This window comes from Rousettus aegyptiacus, unplaced genomic scaffold (genome assembly GCF_014176215.1).
Source record: "Rousettus aegyptiacus isolate mRouAeg1 unplaced genomic scaffold, mRouAeg1.p scaffold_m13_p_1, whole genome shotgun sequence".
Taxonomy (NCBI): domain Eukaryota; kingdom Metazoa; phylum Chordata; class Mammalia; order Chiroptera; family Pteropodidae; genus Rousettus; species Rousettus aegyptiacus.
In genome coordinates, this window is record NW_023416284.1 from 94,778,060 (window position 1) to 94,790,082 (window position 12,023).

The 12,023-nt window shown below is 40.6% G+C and overlaps 1 protein-coding gene across 2 annotated transcripts in view; it reads left to right on the forward strand.

Annotated features, from left to right (window-relative positions):
* The window catches only part of TBC1D22B (TBC1 domain family member 22B), a 61,171-nt gene extending 57,205 nt beyond the window's left edge, over nt 1-3,966 (forward strand). For both annotated transcript variants that reach the window (XM_016152676.2, XM_016152677.2), the window contains exon 13: nt 1,988-3,966. In XM_016152676.2, the coding sequence (XP_016008162.1) occupies nt 1,988-2,116 (129 nt within the window). In that variant the 3' untranslated portion in view covers nt 2,117-3,966. The remainder of the gene's footprint in view (nt 1-1,987) is intronic.
* Nucleotides 3,967-12,023: the final 8,057 nt, after the last annotated feature.

A 12,023-nucleotide genomic window follows, 5' to 3' on the forward strand; every position in this document is an offset into this window, starting at 1 on the left:
ACTGAGACCTTAGAATAACAGTGACTTAAAACCATATACTTATTTACGTCTCTTTAATTAACAGTCTAAGTGTAAGCAACCCAGGGCTAACATGGCTCCAGGGTAGCAGGAACTCATTTCTTCTATCTTATTGCTGTGTCATCTTCAATAGATAGCTTTAATCTGATGGTCTAGGATCAGTAGTCTCCAACCTTTTTGGCACCGGGAACTGGTGCTCCTATGAGAATCTAATGCCTGACATCCTAAGGTGGAGCTGAGGCAGTGATGCTAGCACTGGGGAGCGGCTGCAAATACAGGTGCAGCTTCACTCAGCTCACTTGCCACTCACCTCCTGCTGTGTAGCTCAGTTCCTAACAGGCCACGGACTGGTACCCATTCGTGACCCGGGGGTTGGGGCCTCTGGTCTAGGATGACTGTTTCCATTGCTACATTTATAGCCATTTTCTAGGAAGGGGAGAAGGAAAAGTTTAGGGCAGAACCCAGAAGCCATACTGTCTCAGAACTGGCCAGAACTCAATCATATTGGCCACATATAACAGCGATGTGTGGCTAGTATGGTTAAGGTAGCTTTGTGCCCGGCTCAATTTCTGTTATCAAAGGAAGAAATCTCATATAAGATATGCAAAACCTTTTTGCTGAAAATTATAAAACATTGCCTGAGTGTTCAGATCAGCTAAGGCAAGGTTTTTAAAAGTAACGATGGCGTGTGGGTGGGTCATTGGCATTCTGTACATTACTTAGTCACAGCACGCAGTTTTTTGTCTATTTAGTTGTTTTCTCTTTTTTCTTACTGATTTGTTGGCATTCCTTTTTGATTATGGATATTAACCTTTTGTCCTTTACAGATTTTATTATAGTTTCTTCCATTTTTTAACTTTATTTTTGGTGCCTCTTGACATATTAAGGATTAAAAATTACAAGTAATCAAATTTGTCAGTTTGTTTATGGCTCTGGGGTTTATGTCTTGCTACTATTATTTTTTATAATCAGAAAAATAACAGGAATATCCAGTTCAGAAAGAGAGAGAAAGAACTTGAAGCAGCAGTAATAGCATGGGTAACTGCATTACAGAGAGAACCTAAAATCTCATATTTATTTTTACTCTAATATCCTCTTTAATAGGTTGTCTCCATGGAGCTGTTTGAGGGACTTGGGCTTTGAAAACTGAATAGGACTTAGATAGGTGGAGGAGAAAAGAGAAAGTGTTCCAAGTAAAGGGAACAACATGAATTAAGCCATGGAGACACAAATAAATCTGGCTGTAGTGGACCTGGCTGGCTGAGGCATGTGTGTTGGGAACAGCGGGAAATAAGCTAGACGGGTAGGTGGAGGATGGTCTTTGGAGAACAGGGCAGAGGATAAATACAGTGACTACAATTGAACATTGTGTGGCAACAACAATGTCAAATGCAAAAAGAATGTAGCAGTCTCCAATAAAGGTTTTTCTTTCTTTCTTTTTTTTTTAAAGCAGCAAATTAAGTTAACTAACAAAAGGGAAATGGTCGAGTAAATTAGAGTATAGCCACATGATGGAGTACTAATACTGAATATAATCATTTTTGAAGGCTGCTTGGAAAAACATGAAAATTATAGTTAAAACAATTATTTAAAAGCATATAAAATTATAATTTTGATTACAACTATTTAAAGAAATATGCATGTGAAAAAGACTGAAAAGGAATACTTCAAAATTAGGAGAGCTATTTGGATGATGAGTGATTATTTTTTTCTTTTAAATACCCTTATTTATCGTTGTCATTCTCTATAATATTTTTAAAGAGGTGGGTATTAGTGAGTTGGAGAATCAGTAGAGGCTTTTCAAGGCTTCCTGAAAGTGAACCGGAGGCCAAGGGCTGTATGTGACTTTGAAGGAGGGAGGCCAGACCCTTTGGGTTGTGTGACCCAAGAGAAAAGGGCCCAATTCCTAGTCTTGCTGCTCCTTAGCTCTGTAGTCCCAGCATGATAAAAGTCTTTTTTTGCATTTCAGGGTCTCCTCATGCTGCTACAAAACCTACCTACGATACACTGGGGCAATGAAGAGATCGGGCTGCTGCTCGCAGAGGCATACAGACTCAAGTACATGTTTGCCGACGCCCCTAATCACTACCGCCGATAGGTGCTGTCTCCCCATGAGGACCCAGACTGCCCCCATCTCTGATGGCAATCTGATCACTGTGGCCACTGTGCGAGCCATGGACCCTGACCAGGAACCACTCCTGCTGTAAAAAGCTCACATCCGCCACCCAGGTCTTAACTTTTTGGCGTGCCTGTCCACCACTCCATGTCTCTGGATGGGTCTCCTGGACCACTGTCAGTATTCCATGCCACGTGGATGGGCCCAGCTCTGGGAAGTACAGAAAAGGAGGTACAGGGTTGTCTGCCCCTTTAAAAGAAACTGGACAAATGAAGGGGAAGGCTCAGGGTCTTAACTCACATTGTCCCTACATGGACTGGCTGTCTCTTGCCTCCCAGCGCCAACTGATACTGTTGCTTTTTGTGACATAGTTTGATTTGATCACAAGTGAAAAACGCCTTATGTTTTCAAAAGATTCCTGGCCCCTCTCCCCAATTCCTAGCCCTTTACCTTCTGCCCTAGTCTGAGCCAGTAAGGGGCAGCTTTTTAAGACCATTGTTCTCAGATGGAGGAGGCACTGATGCTTATAACTCTGGAAGAGGCCTATACCCAAGGGCTAGGAATTTTATTTTTCCTTTTCTCACCAGTATGTGAGTGTGTATTTGTGTGTGTGTGTGGGTGTACACACCCATTGGCATTTAGTTACTTGTCCAAATTTCTGTGTCCAGATTAGTCCCATCACAACCAGCTGGGAAGGGCCCCAGTGACCACGTGTACAAGCATCCCTTGAGAAGGATCAGGGCAGGAGAGGGAGAAGAGGCTTTTTACCTCTCCAAGCCCTTTTTCCATGATGACCCACTCCAAGATATTATGTGTAAATTGTGTTATTATGTATATGGGTAAAGATGTACAAATATATGTCCTCTTTGTAGCAGATATGATTTTATATTTATAATGTGCATCACCATGTGAAAGCAATCTAGGTCACTACACAGATGAAGTTGCCAGGCAGGTGCCTCCAGGTTGGTTTCTGGGTGCCCTCCTGTGAGGGAAGTGAATGGGAGTCTGCTAGAGTGAGCATAGCTGAGCAAATGAAGCTGCTTCAAAAACCAGTGGCAGCCACCCCAAACATCAGTGTCTCAGAGTTTTTTTCTCCTACCCCCTCCCTGGCCTTGTGGAGCATCTGCCCTGCTCCTTCCCCATCCTTAGCGAACAGAGCTCCCCACCCTTCACCTCTAGTCGCCTCCTAGAGAGGACCACAGAGGCAGAAGCCTTTCTGCATGTTTTTAGCCCCTGACTTTCCCCTAGAATCTGGGGAGGGCTTTTGTTTTTACATTTTTAAGTCAGCTTTGTATTTAAGACAGAAGCTGTGACTGACTGTCAGTGCCAAGAAAAAGGGTTTCCTGTGTGTCCCTGGGGTTTTGGGGTCTTCTCAGAGAGAGGCATTTGGTGTCCACCACCCCAACCCACCCCCCACCCCCATCACCATCACACCTTACGCAGCCCATGAGATGTGTGACCCACGTTCGATTTTTGGTGTTTGATAGTGGAGAAATGGGGGATAGTGGCAAGCAGCTGTCATCTTCTTGGGAAGCCAAGTAGTGTCCCCAGTGGGTGGCACCCTTGAGTCTCTGCTAGTGGAGCCCCACCATGCAGGCATGTTACATTTCTCAACTGGAGCTGTTTCTCAGGCATTCTTCCTAACCCTGCTCCTTCCCCCTTCAGTGTGCCTCAGTAGTCTCCTCGACAGAGAGGGCTCGTGACCTGCCCTCAGCTGGACTAAAGAAAGACACTTGTGTTCCCAAGTGGTGGTTTTATTTTTTTAGTTTTTATGTTTGGGAAATTGTGGATAAAGTGAAAGAACTGTAAATAAATAGTGTATTTCTCCTCCATTGCTGATTTTTCTCCCATAGATTTGTATAACCTGGAACCTAAGGAGTCTTCTTTTCTCAGGTATTTCTCGTTGCTCTAGTAAGTATGGGGGACAAGCCTTCTGCAAGACAAGCAGGGGGTCAATAGAAGACCAAAAGGCAGATTCAGGGGACGTCAGCAAACCCTGACTGTGGAAACTATGAAAATGAGTAGTAACGTGGTTCTTGAGCTGACACTTACAGAGCACCTTGCCACGTGCCAAGCACTGTGATAAGCACTTTATGTGGATTATTTAATGCATCCAAAGGGAGTATATAATGGAATGGAGGTTAGAAAACATACTAGAATTTCAGTGCTGGACAGAAGCCTAGAGATATCTATTCAACACCCTCATTGTTCACAGAGGAAACCCCAATGCAAAGCGAAGGAAGTGAGACCCAGAGGACAGGCCTTCTGGCTTCTCTGCACAGCGTTTTTCCCACCAAACCATTTAGAACTAAAATGTGTTCAAAGGCTGGCCCTCCACTCAGAATCTTCATTAATGGTTTATCTGTCTCTCTCCCCTCCTCGCCCTGCTTTTTATTTTTAGGGGTGGTGGTGGTCTTCGGTTGGTTTTTCTCTTGGTAACCTTAAGAAAGGTAGTTGACGGGAATGGTTTCTTCACCTAGAACTTCTTCCCAGGATTCATCTGAGTGTTTCTTGGTTTCAGTCATTAGGATTGAATTCAGCTACATGTAACAGAAGCCACAAATAACTGACCTACAAAACATGGGAATTTACCTCTCCCTCAGGTAAAAGCCCAAAAGTCAGCAGCCCAGGAACCCAGGGCTGGTGTGACGAGTCTGTTTCACAGTTTTTAGGAGTCTCACACCTTCTTTAGGTCTTCATGGTCAAGATGGCAGGTAGCACTCCACGTGCTACATCCACTTTCCAAGCACAAGATGGATTAAAGAAGGGACAAAGAAAAAAGGACAAAGGAAATATGCCAGCAGTGTTTTAAGGAAGGTTCCAGAAAACTGCCCCATATTACCTCCTCTCACGACTCACAGGCCAGACCTCAGTCCCATGGTAGGTGACCTTATTTGCTTCAAGAGGCAAGAGCCTTTTGTTGACAGGATTTGGCTTGTCTTGGATTGGACTTTGCATGTCCAACATCTTTGTCAAACTCTAAGGGTTGAAGTCAGAAACTAAGTCCCAGTAATTGTGCCCTTCCTACCTCTTCTGGGGACTTCCAGCACTCAACTCCTGGTTGGAAACTGTCTGAAGGTGGAGCGAAGGTATAGTGACCACTGAACAGAGAAGGTATCTTGAGACTGGAAAATGAAGCAGGCAGGTCCACTGATTATAACAATTTATTGTAGGGTAAGTTACAGGAAGACTGGGTCTGAGCAGAAGGCAACCCCACAGTCTGCACAAATAATCTCCACTGCTAAGACAATTATTACAGTAGATGTTTTATAGTATAGCTGAACCACTAATGATCAATAAGACAAAGGGACCTTACCTCCTGGTGGCCTTACAATGGATAACTACTTACAATTGACGCCAGCACCTAGTTTGATTTTTACCTCAGTTGCTATGCCATTCTGGCCTTTTACTGACTAGGATCTTTATGGTTACATTGTGTATGCTTACAGGACACAGGTGATCATTAACTATGAGGCTTTGGTGCTTGCTGAGATTAGGTCAGACTTCAGAACACGGAAACCAGAAGGAAATCAGGGCACACAAAAATGGAGGCAGCCTTGTTTACATCTGCATCGATAAAGAGACAGTTTTGGAAGCTGCCATAGACACCAAAGAGGATTTTAGATTCGTGATGAAAATGATGAAATTCACATAATCAGAGAACATAAAACACATTGTTATGAGACCAGAATCTTCTAAACCTGTGCCAACTAACCATGATAGTGGCAGCACACCCACAGCTACGGCAAATCAAAGTATCCCCTTATTTTGGCAAAGGCTGAATTAGAATTCTTAGAAGTAAGGAGAACCCCTGTTCAGTGTGGTTCAGCAAGTGGCTTGTGAGCTGTAGCATCTGGGTGGTGAGCGTATAGTCCCTGTTTGAAATGATAACTGTGGTGGGAAGTCTCGGAGCCAGACCCTGGGACTTGCTACTTTTGCTGTAGGGATACCAGTCTGTCTCAATAGTGACCCTGCCACACCTGTTTCACCCCGCCAAGCTATCTAAGAGAAGAAACCCAGATCTCTTCAAACCACTGGTCTTCAAATTTTTTTTCCCATCATTTTAACTTATATCTTTATATTTAACGTGGGTTTCTTAAAGACAGGATATAGTTGGATCTTCATCTCCAATCCAATCTGACAATTTCCTGTTTTTAATTGGTGCATTTAGACCATTTACAATTAATATTAATGTGGTTGGATTTAGGTCCACCATTTCATTTTGTTTTGTTTGTTCTCTTTGTTTTTGTTCTCTCATTTATTGCCACCTTTTGGATTATTTGAATTTTTTTTAGTATTCTATTCTAATGTATCTATTGACCTTTGACTGTATCTCTGTATTTTTTTAAAGCTACTCTAAGGATTATGACGCATATACCTAACTGTTTAGAGTCTATGTACAGTTAATATCACTTCAAGTAAAATGTGAAGCTTTACATCCAAATAGATCCTTTGAGTTTCCCCCTTTATAATATTATAGTTGTCATATGAACTATGTTGACATACATTGAAAACCTGATCAGATACTGTTACAATTTTTGTTCCCAATAGTTAAACGTCTTTAAAAGAACTTAAGAGGAGATATTTACCATGTATGTTTTGCCTTCATTCCTTAAGTTCTAAGTTTCCCTCTGATATTATTTCCCTTGAGCCTAAAAAACTTTCTTGAGCATTTCTCGTAGAGCAAGTCTGCTAACAATTAGTTTTCTTTCATCTGAGAATTGTCTTTATTTTATTGTCTTTATTTTGCCTTCATTTCTGTATGTATTTTCTCTGGATATACTTATTTTCTTTTGGCACTTTAAAGGCGTTCAACTGGCTTGCCCCCACATTTTCTGATAAGAAATCCAGAGTCATTGAAATCGTCGTTCTATATCACTTTTGTCTAACTGCTTATCTAAAAAAATGTGGCAAAATGTATATAACAAAATTTGTCATCTTAATCATTTTTAAATTTACAGTTAAGTACATTCACATTGTTGCATGACTATCACCACCATCCATATCCAGAACTCTTCATCTTGCAAAACTGAAACTCTAAGTACCAGCTCCCTACTTCCCCTACCCCAGTCCCTTACAACCACATTCTTTCTGTCTTTATGAATTTGACTACTCTAAGTACCTCATATGAGTGGGAAAATACAGTATTTGTCTTTTTTGTGACTGACTTATTTCATTTACCATATGTCCTCAATGTTCATCCATGTTGTAGCATGTATCAACATTTCCTCCCCCCCCCTTTCTTTTTTATTTGAGTCAAAAGGAAGGTATTAGAAAAGGGGTAACACTCCACATACAGAGCATGGTGTCCTCTCAGAGGCAGAGAATGAGAGGGACCTCCTTCCCTTTTTAAGGCTGAATAATATTCCATTATATGTATATACCACACCTTTTTTCTAGTCATCAGTCGATGGTCAGTTGGCTTACTTCCAATTCTATTCCCAGAAATAGAATTGCTGAATCATTTGGTAATTCTATTTTTAATATTTTGAAGAACTACCATATTGTTTCTCAGACTGCTTTTAAGATTCTCCTCCCACTTTGGGTTTCTTTGATTCTGTCTTGAGTATGGGTTTTTTGTGTTTCATAGTTTTTTGTTTGTTTGCTTTTTGCATTTTTCCTGTTTGGAGTTCACTGAGTTTCTTAAATGTATAATTTTGTCTTTCATCAAATTTGAGAAGCTTTCGGCTATTATTTCCTCAAATATATATATATTTTTTTCTGCACCAGCCCTGGGACTCCAGTGATATGAATTTATACCCACAGTCCCCTAAGTCTCTATTCATTATTTCTTCAGTCTTTTTTTTCTTTCTTTTAGATAACTTTCTCTTTATATATCTTAAAGTTCATTAACTCCTCCTCTGTCATCTCTATTATACTATTAAGCCCATACAGTGATTTTTTTTTTAATTTCAGAAATCATTTTTGGTTCTAATGTTTCCTTTTTACATATATATCGTTACTATCTCTAATGAGAACTTCTCTTTCAAGCATGTTTAACTTTATGGAGCATAGTTATAATACTTGTTTTAAGTCTTTGACAATGCCAACATGTGGGTCATATTGGGGTTGGCATGTTTCTGTCATTTTTTCTCATAAAATTGATTACATTTTCCTAGGTCTTTGTATGTTGAGTAGTTTTGGATTATATCCTGGACATTTTGAATATAGTGCGTGAGACTCTAGGTCTTATTAAAACCCTCTAGAGCAAGGGTCAGCAAACTATGGCCTTGGGCCAAATCCAACCTTCCTCCTGTGTTTATAAATAAAGATTTATTGCCCTGGGTTTTGGCGTCCAAACAGTTTTATTGGAACACAGCCTATTCATCTACATATTGTCTGTGGCTGCTTTGGCACTGTAACAGCAGAATTGACTAGTTGTGATAGGCTGTATGGCCCACAAAGCCTAAAATGTTTACTGACTGGCCCTTTATGAAGTTTGCTGACCCCTGGTCTAGTAAGCGTTGGTTTTGCTTTTTTTGTTTTGTTTTGTTTTGTTTTTAACAGTCAATCCTTTTCATACTGCAAGTTCTGTCTCATCTTTGGGCCATGTTCTAATGTCATCAGTTTTTCAGAGGTGTTGCTATGCTGCTTTGGTTTTTTTTTTTTTTTTTGACCATGCAAACATGCAAAACTTGTGCCATTTCATACAGAAAATTAGGGGATTGCTTCTCTGGCTTGCTTCTCTCTTAGGTTCCTCCTGCACTCTGGCTCACAGGTGCTGTTTCCTTGTCAACTAACTAGAATGACAGCCTTTGTCAATTGAAATCTATGCCCATACTGCTGCTTCATAATTGAGGCCTCCCCTTGTGACAGGTTTGGTAGAGAGAGAAAAAAAAATAATGGTAGTGTCTTCCCGTCTCCCAAACACTCTGTCTTGCAGGGATCCCTTTTCCAAGTCCGCTGGTCAGAGAAAGAGGTTTTGTGACATAATAAATATATATTTGGTCTCTGCCCCCTGGTTCCTGACACACAGCTCCTAAAACCCTTGGAATTACCTGAGTGACAGGAGCAGCTTTTGCTCTAATGAGACGACTCTTGGTGAGCTCCTGGATAGTTTCAGGATGGGGGATGGTGACCAGAAAGACCAAGCCATGATTAGAACTATCAGCTCTTCCCCTGGGATTGAGTTAATCATCAATTATGCCTACATGATGAAGCCTTCAGAAAAAACTTACCAAAAGATTCAGAGAGAGTCCAGGTCAGCAAACACATCCATGTGCTGGGAGAGGTGCTTGCCAGTTCCACAGGGACAGAAGCTCCTGCACTCAGGACCTTCCAGACCTCTTTCTATGTACCTCTTCATCTGGGTGTTTATATAAACCAGTAATTGTTAGTAAGTGTTTCTCTTAGTTCTGTGAGCTGTTGTAGCAAATTATCCAACCTGAGGAAGGGGTTATGAGAACCTCCAATTTTGGGTCAGTTAGAATTATGGGTGACATTCAATGACTTTCAACTGGCATCTAAAAGGGGGTCAGTCTTGTGGGGCTGCACTAACTCTAGGTATTTAGTGTCAGAATTAAATTGTAGGACACCCAGGTGGCGTCTAGAGAGTTACGGAATTGGTGTGGGAAAAACCCACACATGTTTGGAACCAGAAATGTGAGTAGAGTAGAATAAACAAGACTTATTTTCTTTGAGGTTTTTCTCTCAGTTTTGGCTACCTCTGCTGTATGAAGTTCTCCAAGTGGGGCCTACTTTCTGTCAAGGCTGTGAGAGGAAAAAAAAAAAATCAGAAACTCATCTCATACAGATAGCTTCTTCCAGCTTTAACTTCCCCATCCACATTTGCCTGCTTGTTTACTTCTCAGAGTTCTCAGAACAATAAATCTTTATTTATAAATACAGGAGGAAGGTTGGATTTGGCCCGAAGGCTATAATTTGCTGACCCTTGCTCTAGAGGGTTTTAATAAGACCCAGAGTCTCACACACTATTTTGTCAAGAATTTTTCATTGTATTTAGTATCAAAGAGTGGCAACAGTGGGCTCACTCCATCTTGTCTAGCACCAGAAATCTACCAAACACTTTTGACCACAACCTACAGTAAAAAACACGTTACATTTGGCACAGTACACAAACAGAAAAACACGAATATAAACATTTCACAGATAATACTTAACCTGTGTGTGATGGCCTGTTTTTATTATATTCCATTTTTCAAAAATGCTGGTCAAGACTCAGTCATAACCTGAGTTTGAAAAACACAGCTCTAAATATTATTACTGAAAGGGAGAGCAGCCTGCTACTAGCTGAAATATCTTAAGCACATTTCAACAAATCCTGAATAATGAATACCAGAGCTGGTAATGCAGTAAATTTGTGAGTTAAAAAAATATAATGAGAATTGCATTATAATCTTGGATTGTAGAACTCAAGTATCTCCCACTCTTCCCCCACTTCCCCCAGCCCTGGACAAAGGTAAATTGAGTAGTGATCTTTATAATTTTTATAGTCCAAAAATAGCCAACTCAGAGTGATGTGATTCAATTGTAAGTCACCAAGCTCATTTTATATTAGGCATTTGATACCATGTATTACATGCAAAAATAACAGCCTGAAGCCAACTCTCCATTGAGAGAAAAACAAGGTGGTAATTATTGATGCCTGATTCCCATTGCCTCTTTTCTCTCCCTCTTGCCTACCTCCTTCCCTCCTTCGTCCTCTGTCTCCTAAATAAAATCAGATGAGTAATAAATATTTGAACTGGATACTAATCCTCGGGCAAGGAAAAGGATGTGAGTGCTTAAAGAAATAGCTAGGGCTCCAACCAAAAAGAAGATGGTTTCCTACAGTACTCATTTCAAGTACCTCTAAAACATCCACCTCAATTATTGATTACAGATACCTCCAGAACATAATAAGCTTGATGACTCATTATAAGTACTTCCAAAATATAATAAACTTGATTAAAGGTATCAGAAATATCTTCTGACTCTACACTTGAAACCCTATGTTTACACAAAATAGCACTTAATACACAATCTATCCAAAGAAGATGGTAGCTTTTTCCCTCAATACTTCTGTTTTTCAAAAACATTCCCTTTCAAAAATAAAAGACGTCTTTCCCTGACTGCTTCAGCATAGTCTTAAATGTAGGTGGAGAAGAGATAGTGGTAGAATAAATGAGTAAGAGAGAAGTTAGAGTGAATGAAAATGTGGAGCCGTCAGTCCCACCTCCCCAGCCCTGCCCCCCGCCACACACACACACGCACACAGGCTGGATCACCCCATCTGCGATTGGTAAAATTATGATTTTACATGCCCCAGTGACCCTAAAGTCCTCCAAGTTTGGGGAACCCATCTGTGCTCTCACTGCCCACCTTATCCCCAAGATGACTAAATGCACTATTATATTGAAGAGTTGGCCTTTGATGTCAAGATTAGAGAGTACTTAAGGGAAAGTAAGACTTTGCTTGAGATGCCACATCAAGACCTCTTCTCTACTCAATCTTTTGAAAATGTAATGAAAAAGTTCCACCTCTCCCTTATTGAACCTCACACAGGGAATCACAGTTCAAATCAATTGGCAGAGCTACGCCCCCAAAGTGGAGTGACCCTTGCTCACAATGGAAGCTATTTGGTTTAGATATTTTTTAAAAACCCATATTGCTTGGAGATGGGTAATAAAAGAATCTAAAATTGATTGAAGGGATTTCTACTTTATAGCTGTTCACCAATTTAAAGAGGGGAAAACATCTTGTTTTCATGCTTCTTAAGAGAACATAAAAAGGGCATAGGGAGATAGAGTTTATACTTGCAAGAGGTGGCTTCTGCAAAAACTAACACCTGTTTTTCTACAACGATAGCTAATAATTATATTCCTGTAAGGCATAACTGTCTTACAGGAATTAGCCAAGTTAATCCTCATAACAATCTTATAAGTGAAGT